The sequence below is a fragment of the Betta splendens genome, chromosome 19 (genome assembly GCF_900634795.4).
Source record: "Betta splendens chromosome 19, fBetSpl5.4, whole genome shotgun sequence".
NCBI classification, from domain to species: Eukaryota; Metazoa; Chordata; class Actinopteri; order Anabantiformes; family Osphronemidae; genus Betta; species Betta splendens.
The window spans coordinates 7,846,009-7,864,885 of NC_040898.2; the positions used below are offsets into that span (position 1 = coordinate 7,846,009).

The 18,877-nt window shown below is 42.5% G+C and overlaps 1 protein-coding gene and 1 long non-coding RNA gene across 6 annotated transcripts in view; one reads left to right on the forward strand and one right to left on the reverse strand.

Moving 5' to 3' along the window:
* Positions 1-828: 828 nt before the first annotated feature.
* The window catches only part of LOC114845843 (NACHT, LRR and PYD domains-containing protein 12-like), a 36,183-nt gene continuing 18,134 nt past the window's right edge, over positions 829-18,877 (forward strand). For 2 of the 5 annotated variants that reach the window (XM_055504716.1, XM_055504718.1), the window contains exons 1-2: positions 1,639-1,869; positions 2,355-2,519. In XM_055504716.1, coding sequence (XP_055360691.1) covers positions 1,787-1,869; positions 2,355-2,519 — 248 coding nt within the window. In that variant the 5' untranslated portion in view covers positions 1,639-1,786. Of the gene's footprint in view, positions 1,080-1,638; positions 1,870-2,354; positions 2,520-18,877 lie in introns of those variants that run through there. The other 3 variants (XM_055504717.1, XM_055504723.1, XM_029134354.2) reach the window with 3 other exon arrangements.
* On the reverse strand, positions 17,384-18,854 carry LOC129603459 (uncharacterized). The gene is made up of 3 exons (XR_008693326.1): positions 18,265-18,854; positions 17,672-18,059; positions 17,384-17,477 (listed from the first exon to the last, which is right to left on the reverse strand). It is a non-coding gene; the product is annotated as an uncharacterized LOC129603459 (long non-coding RNA).

Genomic DNA, 18,877 nt, shown 5'->3' on the forward strand with positions numbered 1-18,877 from the left:
ATGTCACATGCCCTCTCTGGACTCACCCTGAGGTCCCGTAGACGCTGAAAGTCCCAATTACAATGAGCAGATAAAAGGTCTAGAGTTCATTTGAAGTGTGCTGTATGCATTTGGTATCTGTTGCTCTGATGAGATCAGACCACGCTGATGAGATCAGAGAGCTGTCACTATCAGTGAAGCAAGCCATCATTAGGCTGAAAAAACAAAAGAAAACCATCAGAGAGATAGCAAAAATAGTAGGCGTGGCCAAAACGACTGGAACATTCTTAAAAAGAAGGAACACACTGGTGAAAACAACTGTGGTGGATGACAGAAGAATTCTGTCCCTGGTGAAGAAAACACCCTTCACAACAGTTGCTCAGATCAAGAACACTCTCCAGGAGGTAGGTGTGTGTGTGTCAAAGCCAACAAGAGAAGACTTCACCAGAGTCAATACAGAGGGTTCACCACAAGATGTAAACCATAAGTAAGCCTCAAAAACAGGAAGGCCAGATTAGAGTTTGCCAAACAACATCTAAACCAGTCTTCACAGTTCAGGAACAACATCCTATGGACAGATGAGACCAAGATCACCTTGTACCAGAGTGATGGGAAGAGCATAGTATGGAGAAGGAAAGGAACTGCTCACGATCCTAAACATACCACCTCATCAGTAAAGCATGGTGGTGGTAGTGTTATGGCGTGGCCATGTATGGCTGCTAATGGAACTGGTTCTCTGGTATTTATTGATGATGTGACTGCAGGCAAAAGCTGCAGGATAAATTCTGACGTGTTTCAGGCAGTATTATCTGCTCATATTCAGCCAAATGCATCAGCACTGATTGGGCGGCGCTTCAGAGGAGAGTGGACAATGACCCAAAGCATACTGCAACAGCAACTAAAGACTTTCTTAAGGGAAAGCAGTGGAATGTTATGCAATGGCTGAGTGAGTCACCTGACCTGAATCCGACTGAGCATGCGTTTCACTTGCTGAAGACAAAACTGAAGGGAAAATGCCCCAAGCACAAGCAGGAACTGAAGACAGTTGCATTGGAGGCCTGGCAGATCATCACCAGGGATGAAACCCAGCGTCTGGTGAGGTATATGCGTTCCAGACTTCAGGCTGTAATTGACTGCAAAGGATTTGCAGCCAAGTATTAAAAAATAAAAGTTTGATTTAGGATTTTTTATTCTGTCCCATTACCTTTGGGCCCTTAACAAGTGGGATGCACATGTTGTAACTGTTGCAAACTGTTGTAATTCCTATATTGTTTACCTGATTTGGATGTAAATATACTGAATTTAAAGCTGACTGTCTGCAATTGAAGCACATCTTGTTCGTTTCAGTTCAAATCCACTGTGGTGGTGTACAGAGATAAAAATGTTGAAATTGTGGCGCTGTCCCAATGTTTATGGAAGCGAGTGTAAGTTAAGAAGAAAGAAGAAAGAAATTAACCCTTAATAGTCCCACAGTGGCGAAATTCATTCTCTGCATTTGACCCATCCCCCTTGGGGGAGCAGTGAGCTGCCACATGAGCGGCGCTCGGGGAGCTAGCGCAAAGTGTCTTGCTCAGGGACACACCTGACACAAGGCGGGGGATCGAACCGCAGACCTTTTGCCTTCCGAGGTCGACACGCTACCGACTGAGCTACCGTTACTAAGAAAAGAAAATAACATGTTGGGGAAACATCCGATCATCCTGTAGCATTGCTGCTTGCTGCTTCCTCATTACTCTGCTGCTTCAGCTCTCCAAAGTTTCCTGTAAACAGAGAGGGGGCGGAGCCTCTGTGATCACGTGATCCGAGAATGAAACCGAAACTCTATTTAGAGAGAACAGCGCAGAAGGAGGACAAGTTAAATAAACACCAAGAAATAGAAACGTTGAGGAGGTGACATTAACAGCATTAATGTTACTGAGTCTGTTTGTTAATGTCAAACGAACACTGACAAGAAGCGGATGTGAGGAGTTGATGGTGTTTAGGGTCTGGCTCTGGTTGTTATTTGTCACTGCGGTCAAATGAGCCGTCGCTATGGTAGAAGTGCGCGATTCGTGCGATACTTACGGTAACGTAAGCTAACGTCCTAACGAAAAATGCTGTAAACTGCAAAATATCAAAAGTGATGGAATTTACTGTGTATGTTTCGAAATATTCACTCATGAAATGTTTAAAAACACATATGGCCTCTATTCTAATACTTGGCTTTGAATGAAATGAGTTCCCTAGAGTAGTACTACTTAGTACTTCATAGAGTTCTACCTAAACAAATATCATTCATTTTACTGCATCATTTTAGAATGATCAATTACTAAATCATCTCACAGTTAATAAAACAGTCGTAAAACTGTTGACTGAACTCATTAAACTTCACACAGCAGGTGTTTAGCTCTGGATCTGTGGCTTTTTCAGAAGATGAGTGTTTGCGTGGAGGAAGAGGACGGAGCAGAGTCTCCAGGATCCAGATGTGTGATTATGAAGAATGACTGGTCCAGATGTGAGCCTCCATCATTTAGACCTGAACCTGGAGCCTCAGACACAAAGTAAGAACTGATCCAAAATCACTGTGTGAATCATTGTTAGTTCATTCTCTGATTTTATAAACTGACTATGAACGTCCAGGATGTTCATGTTCTTCTGGATCAACTTAATGTGTGATAACACACGTGATCATCAAGATAAACAATGAAACAACTGATGACGAACAGAGGAATAATTAGTTTGGTCTCAGCTGTCAATCACAGAACAGCTGGGTCTGAGAACTGAATTGTGTTCATAGATTTCTGTTTTCTAGTTTGTGTTTTTATAGCCACAAAAATAACTCTGATCAGAGAAGAAAGCAGTGACTGATGTGATACAGTGGCAACGGTTCAAAGTGACTAGGGTTTTTACTGCAGTACCGGCGCGTCGCCACGGTGCAGCCAGTGCGTCGCTGACTAAAGATTTTTAATCCTGCAGCCGGCTGAAAAAAATCAGGACGCTAGTCTCGTTTTAACCACCAGGTGGCGCAGCGTTGATTAGAAGCCTCCAAAGCACTACAGCGTAACTGTGGTCCGACTGTTCATTTCTACCTGTAACACACATATATTACACCAGACCTATTTTACTATTAAGTATCTGTTGTGTGCTCAAACATGGGGAGTGTGAAGGGCAACAACTTGTTGATGGCTTAGTTATTTTCTGTTCACTGCAAAGTTATAATTGTTCTGTGTGGTTTAAAACAGGCAGCGCCACAGCAGCAACACATTCTTGTTTTTATTCTCCTCAGCTTTTTCATGTCTTTAAATAGAAGGCGTCTCTTAAAAATATGTACACACCCACCGCTCTAACATCCGATACAACACATTGGCTTCACATAATACCATGATTATGCGTCGCGGTTTAATTAATATAATTTGAATGCGCAAGTAAAGACGTAGAGCGCAGTCCATCTGCGACTACAGCCGCTTATTTAGGTTTTAAACTTCCACGACTTGTTAATGATTTTTTTCCAATAGTCGTAGGTTTTATGTAAATAACCGTAATAATCATAGGAATTTGTTTTACAGCAGTTGTCGATCGTAATTTTGACAGGACGCCAGAAATCAGCAGATCTACAGCGACGCATTACAGCAACATGTTTGTTCCTACGCGTTTACTCTGTGTCTGCAGAACTGCAGTTTGACTTGTTTTGACTGTGCGTGTCATTGTAACTGAGTGGCTGAGAGACTTATTCGACCCGTGTACGTTTCAACATTTTCATTTCCCATCCGTTCATCCAGCCACTTTCACCGGCGTTTTCGTTTCTTTCGATGAGCGGCCAACGGATTTTAATCAAAGCACTGCCTTACAAACCAATTAACCAGGCAAAAATATTTGTTTTTTACAAAAAGACACGGAATTGGAGTTAATATGTTTTTATTGTTTGGAGACAAACGGAAAAAACACAAAAAGTCGTTTTCTCGTTACCTCTGCTTATAATTTGGTGGCGACATCAAACTCTTTAAACCGCATTACAAACCAATAAACCAAACACAAATATTTTTTAACAAAAACACACGGACTTGAATTTAAAGCTGTTTTTTTCGTTTAGAGAAAAACGAAAAACAAAAAACCTCTGCTTTTAATTTTTAATGGAAGCTCATCCGTGGACGGGTCACGTGGCAGCAGTCGTAGCAGAGAGCTCCAGACTGACGCTCGAATGAAACACGAGATCGAATGATATGTGATGTGTTTCATACTCAGATGACTTGGATTTGAGTTCGACCAAGCTTTTGCTTGTCTCATTTTTGCTCTGAGGCGCAAAGGCAAACTTCTCATCCCTCCCCTCCCCCGTAGAGGCGCATAGACATGCTAATGTGTTGCTACTACTCGATCAGCAGGTGAGAAATACTTCAGCTCCGGGACAAAGCTCCATAGGAGACTGGGCAGCATCGGGCGGCGTGATCAGCTGCAGGTCTAAGACTCATTAATGCAGCAAGTAGTTTGTTCTACATACGTTTACTCTGCAAAAATAAACGTATGTATTTATCGTAGCTTTCTGGTCTAAGTTATTTGTAGCACTTCGACATTCGTTTAAAATATGCAGTGCATTTTAAAATGAAAATACTATTATTATTATTTATTACCTTTATTGTAAACACAGTATTAATTGCACAATTTGGACTGGCGAAGATTTGCGCTTCTTTCATAATAATCATGGATAATCAAGGAAGAAACTGCAGTTCATAGATGTTATTCAGGGACGGTTTAATAAAGATTCAGTGTGGTTTTCAACTGAACTGTCAGCCAAGGTCGTGCATTATCAAATGAATGCGCCTGTCAGCGGGGAAGACATCAACTCTATTCAGTCGCTCTTCAGTCGCTGTTGCCGTCTCCTCCCCAGTTCACACACCTTAACACTAGGACTACTGGGTTTTCTAAATATACCAGTTCCTACTACAAGGTGTTCCTACGAAGTTAACCAGCTGTTTATTTCGTTATTCCCTCTTTCATGTCCGTCTGTTGAATGAAAGTGGGCGTGGCCATCCACGTCCCACAGCAGGGACACTGGGGGGAAGGGGAAACGCGCATCAACACGCAGGACAAAGATCTGCGTTTCTCTGCTGCTGCAGCCTCGCTGCGTTGGGTTGTTAGTGTCCCTTTCACCTGTACCATATGAAATGTGTTCCTACGAAGTTGATCAGCTGCTTTCAGAATCAGAATCTTTTTTATTCCCCGGGTTTGAACAGGGCAAACATTATTTTTATTTAACAAAAAAAATTAATACGTTTACAGATTGACCGGTGATGCCGCACGGGTTGCTCTCAGTTAAAACAGCTGTTTGAAGCAGGGAAAAGCGAGTTAGCTGTCCTTGTCGATGCCTTGACAATGTTTTATCATAGGTTAGATATCTGAGCCCCGACTTTTATGTCTTCTTTGGATTAAAAAACAAATTTTTAATGTTCTCAAATAATATAATATTGCCTCCTCCCTCCGCGGCTCCCAGTGTTTGTTTTTATCATTGAAAACGTGGGTGTTACCGGTGGCAGACCTCTGGTCTAGATCATCCTTATTCACTTTTTTAAATTGTAGTAGTGTAACCTTAATTAGTATTCCTTTTTATTTTTTTTATTTTATGTTTGGGAAACGTGACATTTCAGCTACTGTGATTTTATTTGTCATAAACATTAGTTCCTACCTGTCCTTGTTGACGGGGGACAGGAAAAAGGTGACACGCGTTGGATAAGAGCGGCAATGTGCCGTACTGTCTTGTGGTGCATTAAAGAAGCATACCACGTAAAGAAAATTGCCCGTACCAACAGCGAGAAATCAGGGTTACAGTAGCTTGTCTGCCATAAATCGAACGCTGCACGCGGGAGGGCGCACCGTTCAGCTTCTTATTTTCGGTTTTAAACTGCCATAATTTGCCATAATTTACTTACATTCATAACTTCATACTATAACGCGACCAGCGGTTCATGGTCTTGACGATCCATGCACTAAGTAATACAACGTTGTCATCTCGTGATCACATGATGATGATGAGACGCTGTTTTTCCAATAATTAAAATAAAAAAAACTGCTTCCACTCAGACTCGAACCCCGGACGAAAAAATTTTGTAGCCATGCATGTTAACCACTAGGCCACCCAAGACCTGATCATTGGTTGTTCTACAAGAGGCTATATGACGTAAGCAACTACGATGTTTTAGGACCAAAAGTGGCAGTCAATCGCCACCTACAGGCCAGAAGGACACACTCTTCCCGCAGTGCAAACCGGGCACTGACGCGGCAGATTTGAAACCCAAACACGGTGGGGGTAGACACTTTTACCGGCTGCCTTTGTATGAATGAAAACATCCATCCATCCATTTTCTTAACCGCTTACTCCCTAGTGCGGGGTCACGGGGCGCTGGAGCCTAACCCAGCTGGCTACGGGCGAGAGGCAGGGTACACCCTGGACAGGTCGCCAGTCCATCACAGGGCAACACAGAGACAGACAACCATTCACACACACACTCACACCTACGGGCAATGGAGAGAAGCCAATCAACCTAATGCACATCTTTGGACTGTGGGAGGAAGCCGGAGAACCCGGAGAGAACCCACGCAAGCACGGGGAGAACGTGCAAACTCCACACAGAAAGGCGCCCAATCGAACCCAGAACCTTCTTGCTGTGAGGCGACAGTGCTACCCACCGCACCACCGTGCCGCCCTGAATGAAAACATGTGTTTGCAGAGTCCAAAAGAGCAGTGACTGATGTGATATGAATGAAAACATGTGTTTGCAGAGTCCAGAGCCAGAGACGAAGAGCAGAACCTCCAGGACCCAGCTGTCTGTCTATGAAGAGTGACTGGTCCAGAGATGAGCCTCTGACCTTCAGTAATGAACCTGGAGCCTCAGACACAAAGTAAGAGACAGTTTCCACTGTGAACTGACCTGATGGAGGGTGAAGACAAAATGTTGTGTTCATAGATTTCTATTGATGATGCAGGGACTGGTTCAGACTGAGAAAGACAGACTTTTTTGGTAAATCACTTTTTAAATTCACACCTGCTCAAAACTACCAAGTATTTAATCATTTACAGGATTTGAACCCATTTTTAGCAAAACACACAGGTATTTTTTTATTTCAAATAAACTAAATAGTTGATTTGAATGATATAATAATCATATTGTTTGTTGTGTTATGGTATGCTAAGTCACAGACTGTCACAAACCGGCTCAGATGAATGTGACAAAGAGGGAGGACACACATAGATTCAATGGTTCAATGTAATATTTAATTAAAGGTAATCAATTCACCAAGATGTGTAGGTGAGCAGATCAGTGTGTATGCAGTGCTTGGATGCCAGTGAAGTATAAATGAGTGCCTGGGAGTCAGCAACAGGCACATGGTGTGTGTAGCAGGCGAGATAGGAGGAGAGAGAGAGCGAGGAGAGGACTGCAGGGCCTTTAATACAGCTCCACCTCCAGCACAGGTGTGCTGCATTGATGCCAACACAGCTCCACCCCTTTGTTCCTGCAAAACAAAACACACCCAAACCCAACACAAACTGATATACAGGCGGAGGCTGTCACACAGACACATCATTGATTAGGTGGTGATGTAGGTGTTACATCATGTAGGTGTTTCTCTATCAGGTCCCTTCAGAGACAAATATCTGCTGGACCTGGACCTGGACCCAGCTGTGTGTCCTTCAAGAGTGACAGGTCAAAGGATGGTATTAATTTCAAATACCAGCCTGTATCAGAGTCACAGTGACTTGTTGTTGCTTTGAATCATTCTGAACAGTCTGGTTGATTCGGTGGTGATGTAGGTGTTACATTATGTAGGTGATTCTCTATCAGATCCCATCAGAGACAAAGATCTGCTGGATCTGGACCTGGACTTCTTGGTCTGGTTGATTTGTGTTGGGTGGTTAGGTGGTGATGTAGGTGTTACATCATGTAGGTGATTCTCTATCAGATCCCATCAGAGACAAAGATCTGCTGGACCTGGACCTGGACTTCTTGGTCTGGTTGATTTGTGTTTGAAGTGTTGATGTGAAGGAGAAGCTTTCTTCACTCTGATCATTGATCAAATCTCCATCCAGCAGTAGCTAAAGCTCTGATCCTGTAGATGGGCTGCTCCTCTTCTAATAAAGTGTTGACGTCAAAGAAAGGATCATCTCTCATTAAATCTGTTTATTGATGTCTCTACATGAAGGTTTTGGTCAATTGTCTTGAAGCTTCAACTGTTTGTCCCCACTGTCGGCACCAGAGCCGACGTCCAGCAATGAATGAATGTAGGAAGTAGTTAAATGTTCCTAGTTCAACATATTCCCACTGGGAACTGCCCAGTACAACCAGTCTGATCCCAGCAGACTCCTGGTTCCAACACTTCAGCCTTGTTCAGTGAGGGAGGCAGAGATATATGTTGTTCAGAACTGAGACTAAAGCTACTGACAGTAAACCTTCACCACTACAGGGAGTCTCTGACTCACTGCTCACATCCAACATCACTTCATGGAATTTACTTTGTGTGTGTCTCTGTGTGGACTTATTCTTCATGGTTCATCCACAGAGTGGACCAGCAGAGCTCAGAGGTTCCCAGTGCTCAGTCTGTCCAGCAGCACCAAACTCACCTGGACTCCATATTTATGGTCTGTGCATGTACAACTACTACTGTTCGTCTGTTGTTTTCAATCATCTCCATGCTGCACTTTTTAGACCAGTGGATTGTCAGTGTGTCCAACGTGGATCTGATGTTTGACTCCATGGTCATTTCAGTTGGATCAGGTCATTCATTTAGTTTCTGTTCCAGCTGCTGGAGGAAAACATTGTCACGTTTGTGAAGAAGGAGCTGAAGAAGATCCAGAGGGTTCTGAGTCCAGATTACCCAGAATGCTTAGAGAGTCAGAGGGAGGATGAAAAGGAGTTGGATGGTGACAATGAAGAGCAGAGGAGTAGCAGCAGAGACGCGTTTTTGAATATCACAGTGATCTTCCTGAGGAGGATGAAGCAGGAGGAGCTGGCTGACTGTCTGCAGAGTAAGAGGATTTATGTCAACATTTAACATCAGAGACACAATTACACATTTACTGATTTACGGATTTAATAATCAGATACAGCAAAGTTCTTCTCTTTACTTGTTCTAGTGTTTCAGGCTGTTTCATTATGTTCATTAACACAAAGACTTGAATCAATGAACCAGACATTTGTTGACTCCTCAGACTTTGTCTTCTTTGTGTTTTGTGGGACCCAGATCTGATTGTTCCAGTACCAGAGCCACGGCCCATCACATATTACCAGCAGATGCTTCAATCAAACCTCCAAGACCAGTTTGTGTGTGTGAAACCAGGCTGGTCAGAAGTCGACCAACGTCTGGATGACATCTACACAGAGCTGTACATCACAGCTGGGCCGGATTCACACATCAACACACAACATGAAGTCCAACAGGTTGAGACGACGCAGCACAAGCAAAGATCAGCAGAGGAGCCAGTGAAGCCCAGTGACCTGTTCAAACATCCCCCTGGTAAATACAGACGCATCAGAACAGTGTTGACCAATGGAATCGCTGGGATTGGAAAAACAGTCCTTGTGAACAAGTTTGTGTTGGACTGGACCCAACAAAGGTCCAATCAAGACGTGCATCTGATTTTCCCCTTCACCTTTCGTCGGCTGAATCCACTGAAGGGACAGAAGTTTAGTTTGTCAGAGCTCATTCATGAATGTATCCCAGAAACTGAGTCCATCAGCCTGGAGGCTCTGAATTACATCTTTACACATCTACAGTCATCAGGGAACAGCAACTATGACAAGAGCAGCGTCAAACTTCTATTTGTGTTTGATGGACTGGACGAGAGTCGCCTCCAACTGGACTGTAGCACCAGTGAGAAGGAGACGGGTCAACGTGACGTCACAGAGTCCACCTTAGTGGATGAGCTGCTGACAAACCTCATCAGAGGAAATCTACTACGCTCTGCTCGCATCTGGATCACCACACGACCTGCAGCAGCCAATCAGATTCATGGAGACTTTGTTGAGGTGGTGACGGAGGTCAGAGGGTTCACTGACCCACAGAAGGAGGAGTACTTCAGGAAGAGATTCACAGATGAGGAGCAGAGCAACAGAATCATGTCCCACATCAAGACGGCACGAAGCCTCCACATCATGTGCCACATCCCAGTCTTCTGCTGGATCACTGCTACGGTTCTGGAGGATCTGCTGGAAACCAGAGAGGGAGGAGAGCTGCCCAAGACCCTGACGGAGATGTACGCAGAGTTCCTGGGGTTTCAGATGGATCGGACTAAAGACAAGTATGGACCAGAACAGAGCAGCAACTACATCAAGTCATTAGCTAAACTGGCTTTTAAGCAGCTGCTAAAGGGAAACTTGATCTTCTATGAGGACGATCTGAAAGAGAGCGGCATCGATGTCAGTGGAGCCTCAGTGTGTTCAGGAGTGTTCACAGAGATCTTTAAACAGGAGCGAGGGAGGAAAACCAAGGACAAGATGTTCAGCTTTGTTCATCTGAGCGTTCAGGAGTTTCTGGCTGCTGTTCACATGATGCTCTGTTACACCAACGGGAAGATGGAGGAACTGGAGGCATTTCTGAAAGACTTCAATGCTGCTCCAGGTGTTTACTTCGGAAGAACCATGAAGAAATCCTCAAAGCGCAAATCACCCTTAAAAAATGTAAAAAAGGTTCATCCTTCAACTTTCTCTTCACTGCATGATGTCCTGAGTAGAACCATGTTTAAATCCCTCCAGAGTCCAAGTGGCCACCTGGACCTGTTTGTTCGCTTCCTTCATGGCCTCTGTCTGGAGTCCAACCAGAGAATCTTAGGAGGTTTGCTGGGTCACACAGAGATCAGTCCAGAAACCATCCAGAGAATCATCAACAACCTCAAGGAGATGAACAGTGGTAGAATCTCTCCAGACAGAAGCATCAACATCTTCCACTGTTTGATGGAGATGAACGACCACTCAGTCCATCAGCAGATCCAAGAGTTCCTGAAGTCAGAGAACAGATCAAAAAAGAAACTTTCCATGATCCAGTGCTCAGCTCTGGCCTACATGCTGCAGATGTCAGAGGAGGTTCTGGATGAGTTGGACCTGAATCAGTACAACACATCAGAGGAGGGACGATGGAGACTGATCCCAGCTGTGAGGAACTGCAGAAAGGCTCAGTAAGTCCAACGTTAATGTGATCATTAATATTCTACAGCAACATGAAGCTGAAGCCTCAGTGTTAAAGAGAAACACTTCACACACAGAATCTAAAGGTTTAGAGTGAAAACATCAACTTCTGGTTCCTAGAAAACGTCTTTGTTGAGGATTAGATCAGAGCAGCCATAAAGTTATTGAAAATCAGGATCTTCTGTCTTTCTTTGCTTGATTGAGCTTTAAGTCAAATCCAACAAATAAACTTTAGCTCTGAAGAGTTTCTTCTAAAAGCTTTTGACAGTTGACATGTGATCACAGCTAATGGTCATTTCTTTCAGTGGATGAAGCGTCTGCAACATGTTTCTATGATCTGTCTTTGGTTCTTCTGGTTCTGTCCAGACACACATTGGTTCTAATCTCTGGGATCTGGTGGAACCAACAGAGCTTCACACTTTGTGATGGATGAGACAAACTGAGCTACAGCTGCTTCAGCATCAACATTCATTAAGTCACTTCACATTTATAGACTTTGTTTTCTGTCATCACAGACTTTCTGGCTGTGGACTCACAGAGACTCACTGTGAAGTTGTGGCCTCAGCTCTGAAGTCCAACCCGTCCCATCTGACACATCTGGACCTGAGTAACAACAACCTGCAAGACTCATCAGTGAAGGTTCTGTGTGTTGGACTGAAGAGTCCTCACTGTCGACTGGAGACTCTGAGGTCAGTGTTTTTCCTGGTTCATGTTTTTCAGCTCGTCACTTCATATGTCTCCACTTGAAACTGAAAAAGAGACTTAAATGTGTCATAAACCTGCAGGAATGATTGACAGGTTTTAGAAGCTCATGAACAGAGGTTTAGACTTTTTCTTTGAATGTGACTCAGCAGCAGAGACTCAGAGTAAATCGTGTCTCCACATGTTTGAAGGATCTTTAGTGGCGTCTGATTTGTCTCCATCAACAGGCGACACTTCAACCTGTGTGTGATGCTTCCTGTCAGACAATGATGTCACTTTGTAGAGACACAAGCAGGAAACAGGAGCATGAATATGAGGCTGCAGACATGTTGCTACAGAAGGTTCTAGGTTCCATGTAGAACCAGAGGAGAGAACCTCCATCTGACTAGGATCAGTTCTAAAGACGATTCACTTCATCAATAATGGTCAGTTTGGAGTTTGATCCAAATATTAGTCTGAACATAGACTAAACATCAGTGATCAGGACAAATCTAACACAGAACTAAATAGTTGAGTTAAGCTCATTAATGATCATCAAACACCACAGACAGGAGATGATGTTTGATTGGAGGAGGAACGAAGAAGAGGAAATGAATCCTAGCAGCATCACAGAACCACCATCACCTGCAGCAGGAAGCACAGCTGTTTCAGAGGAGTGGAGAAGGTCAAAGGTCACTTGGATCCTATGGAGACACTTTGGTCCACACTAAAGCATGTGTGGAGTCAGTGTCTCTGTTCTCTGTGGTGACGAAGCCTGAAGTTCACTGGTGTTTATCAGAGTTTAGACAGGAACATTTCATTCAGGATGTTTTTTGTTATGTCTCCGTCAAGACGAACAAACCAATGAATCACAATAAAGACAAAGATGCTGTTGAAGAATCTGAGAGAAAATCATGACGACACCATGAGACACTGAATGGTTTCATTTCCATCTTAACCCACATCTTCATCTTTCAGACTGAGTTTCACTCTTTAATCACACATTAAATGAGATTTGAAATGATTTAAACTCCATCTTTGTTTTATCGCTTGTTCACCAGGTTTGTCAGTATCTGACCCCAGTTTCCAGACTCTCATTGTCACGTTGCTGATGATCATATCACATTTCAAGCAGAAACTTATTAAATAGTTCCTAGTGTTTCTCTCCACTGTAGATGATCAAATGTGCCTCTAATCCAAACTGTAGTATGTAAGTGTGCTTTAACATTGTGTGTGTTCAGGCTGTCAGGCTGTCTGCTCTCAGAGGAAGCTTGTGTCTCTCTGGCCTCAGCTCTGAGCTCCAACCCCTCCCATCTGAGAGAGCTGGACCTGAGCTACAATCATCCAGGAGACTCAGGAGTGGAGCTGCTGTCTGCTGGAGTCAAGGATCCACACTGGAGACTGGACACTCTCAGGTATGGACACAACTACACACAGTGTCTGATGGAGCAGCAAGTAGGGATGTGGAGCTTTATGAACTTAGAACCCAACCTTGGAGTGTGTGATAAGAAACACATTCAGACTTTGCTTCCTGTGGTGTCACATTAGTTTGGTGGTGACAGAGTGAGACTGAAAGCAGGTGTCTGACACCAAAAGTGATGAAGTGAAATAGAGAAGTCAAAGCTTTTCTCCACGTCACCTCCTGCTCCGTAGATCCGAAGATAAGGATCCAACTCCTTAGTTGTTCCTGAATGTCCATCCCTACATACAAGCCTCCATCTGAACACAATCCTACAACAATGTGTGTGTGAGAGCCATGTAATGTCCATGTCTGCATGTCTCTGACCCCCTCCTCCTTTCAGGGTGGAGCCTGGTGGAGTCCGATGGTTGACACCAGGTCTGAGCAAGTGTAAGTGTGTTTTTACTAAGATCAGCAACATTCAACCATCTTCAAACTGTCATGAGTCATCAACTGATGATAGATCAATAACTGCAGCTGGATTGTGTCTTGTTCTCTCCATCAGATTTCTGTCAACTCACCATCGACACAAACACAGTGAACAGGAGACTACAACTGTCTGACAACAACAGGAAGGTGACACAAGTGGAGGAGTATCAGTCATATCCTGATCATCCAGACAGATTTGACTGTCCTCAGCTGCTGTGTAGTAATGGTCTGACTGGTCGCTGTTACTGGGAGGTTGAGTGGAGAGGACACGTTAAAATATCAGTGAGTTACAGAGGAATCAGAAGGAAAGGACGCAGTGATGACTGTTTGTTTGGATTCAATGATCAGTCCTGGAGTCTGTTCTGCTCTAATGGTGGTTACTCTGTCAGACACAATAACATAGTAACACCAATCTTCTCCTCTGTGTCTGACAGAGTATCAGTGTATGTGGACTGTCCTGCTGGTTCTCTGTCCTTCTACAGAGTCTCCTCTGACAAACTGATCCACCTTCATACCTTCAACACCACATTCACTGAACCACTTTATCCTGGGTTTTGGATCTCATATGGTTCCTCAGTGTCTCTGCGTGATTTGTCATAGTGAAAGTTTGATCCTGTCAGAGAAACATTGTCACTGTTGAACATAGTTCAGTCTGTTCATGTCTGTCTCGTTTTCAGATTCATGTATTAAACCACTTTCTTTCTGAACCAGTTCTGAATGATTCCTTATGAACCTCTTCCTCCTCCGTCCTTTAAAGATGGAAGCTCTGATTATTCCAGGATCAAATGTTAAAGACTTGTTGTGAAGTTGTTTTCCAGTGAATATCAGGATGTTTCAGTTCAACATGTGACAAACTGTGACATCAGAGAAGAATCACTGAGCTGAATGATTGAGAAGCTTCCAGATGTTCACAGATGATTGTTGAATGAAAACTGTTGATTGAATGTTTCTGATCATTTTCTGTCCCTCTAGTAGAAGAGAGCAGCTCAGCCTCACATTAAAGTGCTTCATTTACCTTTAACAATAAATGATCACATGTTATAATCACAATATAGAAATGTCCATCACTTTGAACTGTGTTTATATTATAACAATCATCTTGATGTAACATGAGTCATAATAGATTCAGAGTCACATGATGAACCCCCACATTCTGTATATACTGAAATAATAATGTAATAAAATCTCACCACGTCTGGTTCAGAGTGTTTCTGATTCACTTTCCTCTGACACAGTTGAATCATGTCAGAAGCGTGTTCTGACCCAGTTTCCAGCTGCTCTTTCTCTTCATCCTGCTTTGGTGTAAGTGTCCATCAGTGTGACATGAGTGACTCCCAGCTGGGCTCAGCTGTTCCTACTTCTCTCTCAGGCTGAAGATCCTGGTCACATTCATCCATCAGCTGAAGCTGTTGCTGCTTTTCCATGTTGATTTATCTGCTGGAGGGATTCTTTCCTGGGAGGCTCCCTCACGTTGCTTCTCCTCTGATGGACACAAACTCTCTTTTCTCATTCCATCTATTTCTCTGTGTCCTGAATCCTCCTTTGGTTCCAGTTTGACCTCTGAAGCCTGTTTTCTCTCCTCATGTCTCGTCTCCAGCTCTGATCTTCCTCATCCTCCTGTTTTGTGTTTTACCACCAACGTCTGTTCCTCTGAGTTCGTCACAAACAAATGTTTGTTGAACTTTGACTCATTGTGAAACAGAAACATCAGCTGTATTAATGTTACTACAGATCCTGTATGAATCCTTGGTGAGTGTGTGATGTAGTACAAGACGTTTGCAGCAGCTTGTATGTGAATTCTTGGTCATGTGTGTTTCTAAGTATCAGCATAGTTTGTTTATGCAGACAAATGTTGTTAATTCAATCACTAAAAATTTTCTTAACGTTTCTTTTGCAGGTTTAATGGAGAATTACATGTGTTTACTTACAATGATTTGTTCTGCCCCAACATTGTGTTGCATTCACGAATTGTTATGTCTCATTATTTGTCCGTGGTCAAACACCGCCATCTAGTGGTTTGTGTGGAAATCAGCCTGTAACTGTCTCACCCTGAGGATGTCGGTTCCAAAACACCTGAGAAGAGTCAGGTTAATCTACCTCCTGTCAGTAACCCAGAGTTACGCACGTGCACGGCGTATATATAAAGACACTGTCAATGGATCGCTGAATTCACGAGTCATCATGGAAAACTGAAGTGACAATAAAAGGGCAGCGTATTTCACAGAGGCGGAGTTGGAGGTTTTAATGCTGGCGTATGAGGAATTTAGGACGATTATCATTAGAAAAAGCAACACAGCTGCATCGGCGAAGGAAAGAGAGTTGGCAAAAAAATAACTGACAGAGTAAATGCCTGCGTTTATATAATTACTGTTATTTTGTTACCCTTTCCTCTTTTATTGCAATGGAAAGTAAAACATAACTTCTATATAAGATTATACTATACTATATAAGATGTGAATAAGTTTGGATAATAGTAATATTCTTTAATAAGGTGTAATCCTTCAGTAAAAGTACACATTTCTTTGTGAAGTTATAATGTAATACGTCTAGTATGAGAACATACTGGTGGGAATCTGACATTATGGACCAAAATCATTGTAATGAAAGTCAAACTAATACTACTTTTTAGCATTAGATGCCAGTTTAAGCTCATACATTTTTAAAATACACAGTAAACGTACACAGATCTTAATTAGGCGACAGTTTTTCTATACATGCAATATTTTCTTTTGTAGTTTTCCATAATTTGAACAAACCAGACGTCTCGTTATGAAAAAAGTCGCGACGAGCATGTTTTGTGCTCTGCTGTAAAGCGCCTAATACGGGCGAAATACGTCTTTGAAGCGCTGCTGGCTGAACGACGGAGGAACGAACGACGGCTCACTTGACCGCAGTTCAAAACTGACACGTCCTGCTCAGTAACCTCCGAAACGAACTTACCCAGAAATATAACCTGCTCCGGAGCAGGTTATGTTCAGAGACTAAGTTTCTATCGTGTACATACGATAATTATCGCATATGTGGCAACACTGGTGGAAGTCAAACTTTTTTCTTCCTTCATATCTGGCGCCCCCTGGATGTACGGCGCCCTTAGCATTTGCCTCTACTGCCTATGACACAGGCCTGCATTTATTATAAAGATTCTTCAAACATCTGTACAAGGTTTGTCGCTGAATGACACATACAGGGATTAACATGCTACATTTCCCACGTTTTATTTAAAAAACAGCCAATGGCATAGTTTGTTATAAATGTTTTATAAATAAAATGTACTTGATGAAAGAACATGACAAAGTTTAATGGACAAATTAACACTTCATGGAGTCAGGCAAATTTCCTTATCTGCTCTAGAGTAAAAATCCCCTGCATTGTTTGTACATTTTATAGTCTCAGATTAATATTAATGTTGATGACAGTACAGGTTTATGGACTTTACCTAACATTATTAAATGATTCCATGCTATCATTTACAGTGTGTTCTGACTTTAAAAAAGGAAGGGAAAAGAAAACTTCTCAGCGAGTTTCTTTTAGATGAGTCTTCACATGGCATATTTCTGGGTCCATTCCTTTGCTAGTTTATTGTATCTGAGGAGGAAAGAGTACACAATTAAATGTGAACAAAGTAGTGTGACCTGATGCTGACACTAGTGGACAGAGGAGCATCACCTGAGTGACTGTGTATACTCACTTGTCTTTGTCATTCTTGTAGATGTGTGCTATGTCTGGAACCAAGGGATCATCTGGGTTTGGATCACGAAGCAGTGAACATATAGACAATAAAACTGCAATGAAAAGGAATTCAGAATTAGTTAACATAGAGATAATTATACAATGCTATGACACACAATCTGGTGTAAAGTTAACATGTGTGGTCACTGTGTGACACCTGGTCGCTATAGAGTCCTGAAACTAAAGGCACAGTGCAACTGTTGCTGTGTTGTAAAACGTATGCAGTGAGTGAAAGAACAGACTTTACCTTTAGACACTGTTAGTGCTGGAGACCACTGCGACCGTAGAATGTCCAAACAGATACTGCCGTTGCTGTTTATATTTGGGTGATAAATTAAATAAAGTGTTCTTCAGACTGTGTTTCAAGTCTTAATCTCATATTTTATTAGAATATATTTATGTGAATGTGTATGTCTCAAATTTTCACCAATGTTAGCATAGGTGTATAGAGCTTGTTCATTAAATCTAAAAGAAGACAACAGAAGATTTGAAATATAAGAAAATTAAAAGTTCAAGAGGTGACAGGACAGATCTGGAAGCAGACTAGTTCTTCTTACCTTTGGTGGCTTGAACGGGTAATCAGTAGGGAAGTGGATTGTGAGAAAAAAAACTCCTCCTTGGTACGGACTGTCTCCCTGAAGACAAACCAGGCAGTTTTGTTAGTAAAACATTTCCCACTTGCTAGAATTAATTTAAGTCTATGTTCACAATAAAAAGGCATTGCTCTAAAAAGGAAAAAGGATATAAACACTTATAATTACTTTTTTTTAATACCAGAAACACAATAAATCCAAATTGGAATTTTTCGGTAATAAAGCCTTAAGTGATGGTGATACTCACTGGACCCATTATGGTGGCCTGCCAATGAAACACTGCAAGTAATAAGGGAGACAATGAGAAACACAGTAGCTTCACTCAGTCATAATCCACTAGAGCTTCATGTTCCCTTTGGCAGCTTTAATTTCTACGATTAGCGCTCACAGGTGCATGTCTACCTGTCATCTCATCATTTGAACCTGCACAAATCAGTGAGAAGATCAAGAACCGTGTATTGTCCTTCTTGATATTGATTCAATCTTTAAAACATATTAGTAACCTTATTACAACGGCTTCCAAAACCGACTCTATCAAGGCTGTAGTACGGTCAGAATGTAGCAGCCAGACTCCTTCCACAAACTTGTCAATAAACATGAAGTCAGCATAGTCCTGACTACAGTCCAAACTACAGCCCTCACATCATGGGGTAGTAACACCAGACTATAACCAGGATAAGATGCAGGTCTTCAGAAGGAGGGTTTTAGTTAAACTACCAGGGGCCCGTTTTTAGGAAGCAGGTTTTATTCGGGAAACTCAGGTCTTAGCCCCTTTTTAAAGTGAACAGTGTTTTAATAGGCTGACCTCATTTAATCTATTAGTACATTCATAGATTGCACCTGTTTCCTTCACGCAGAGA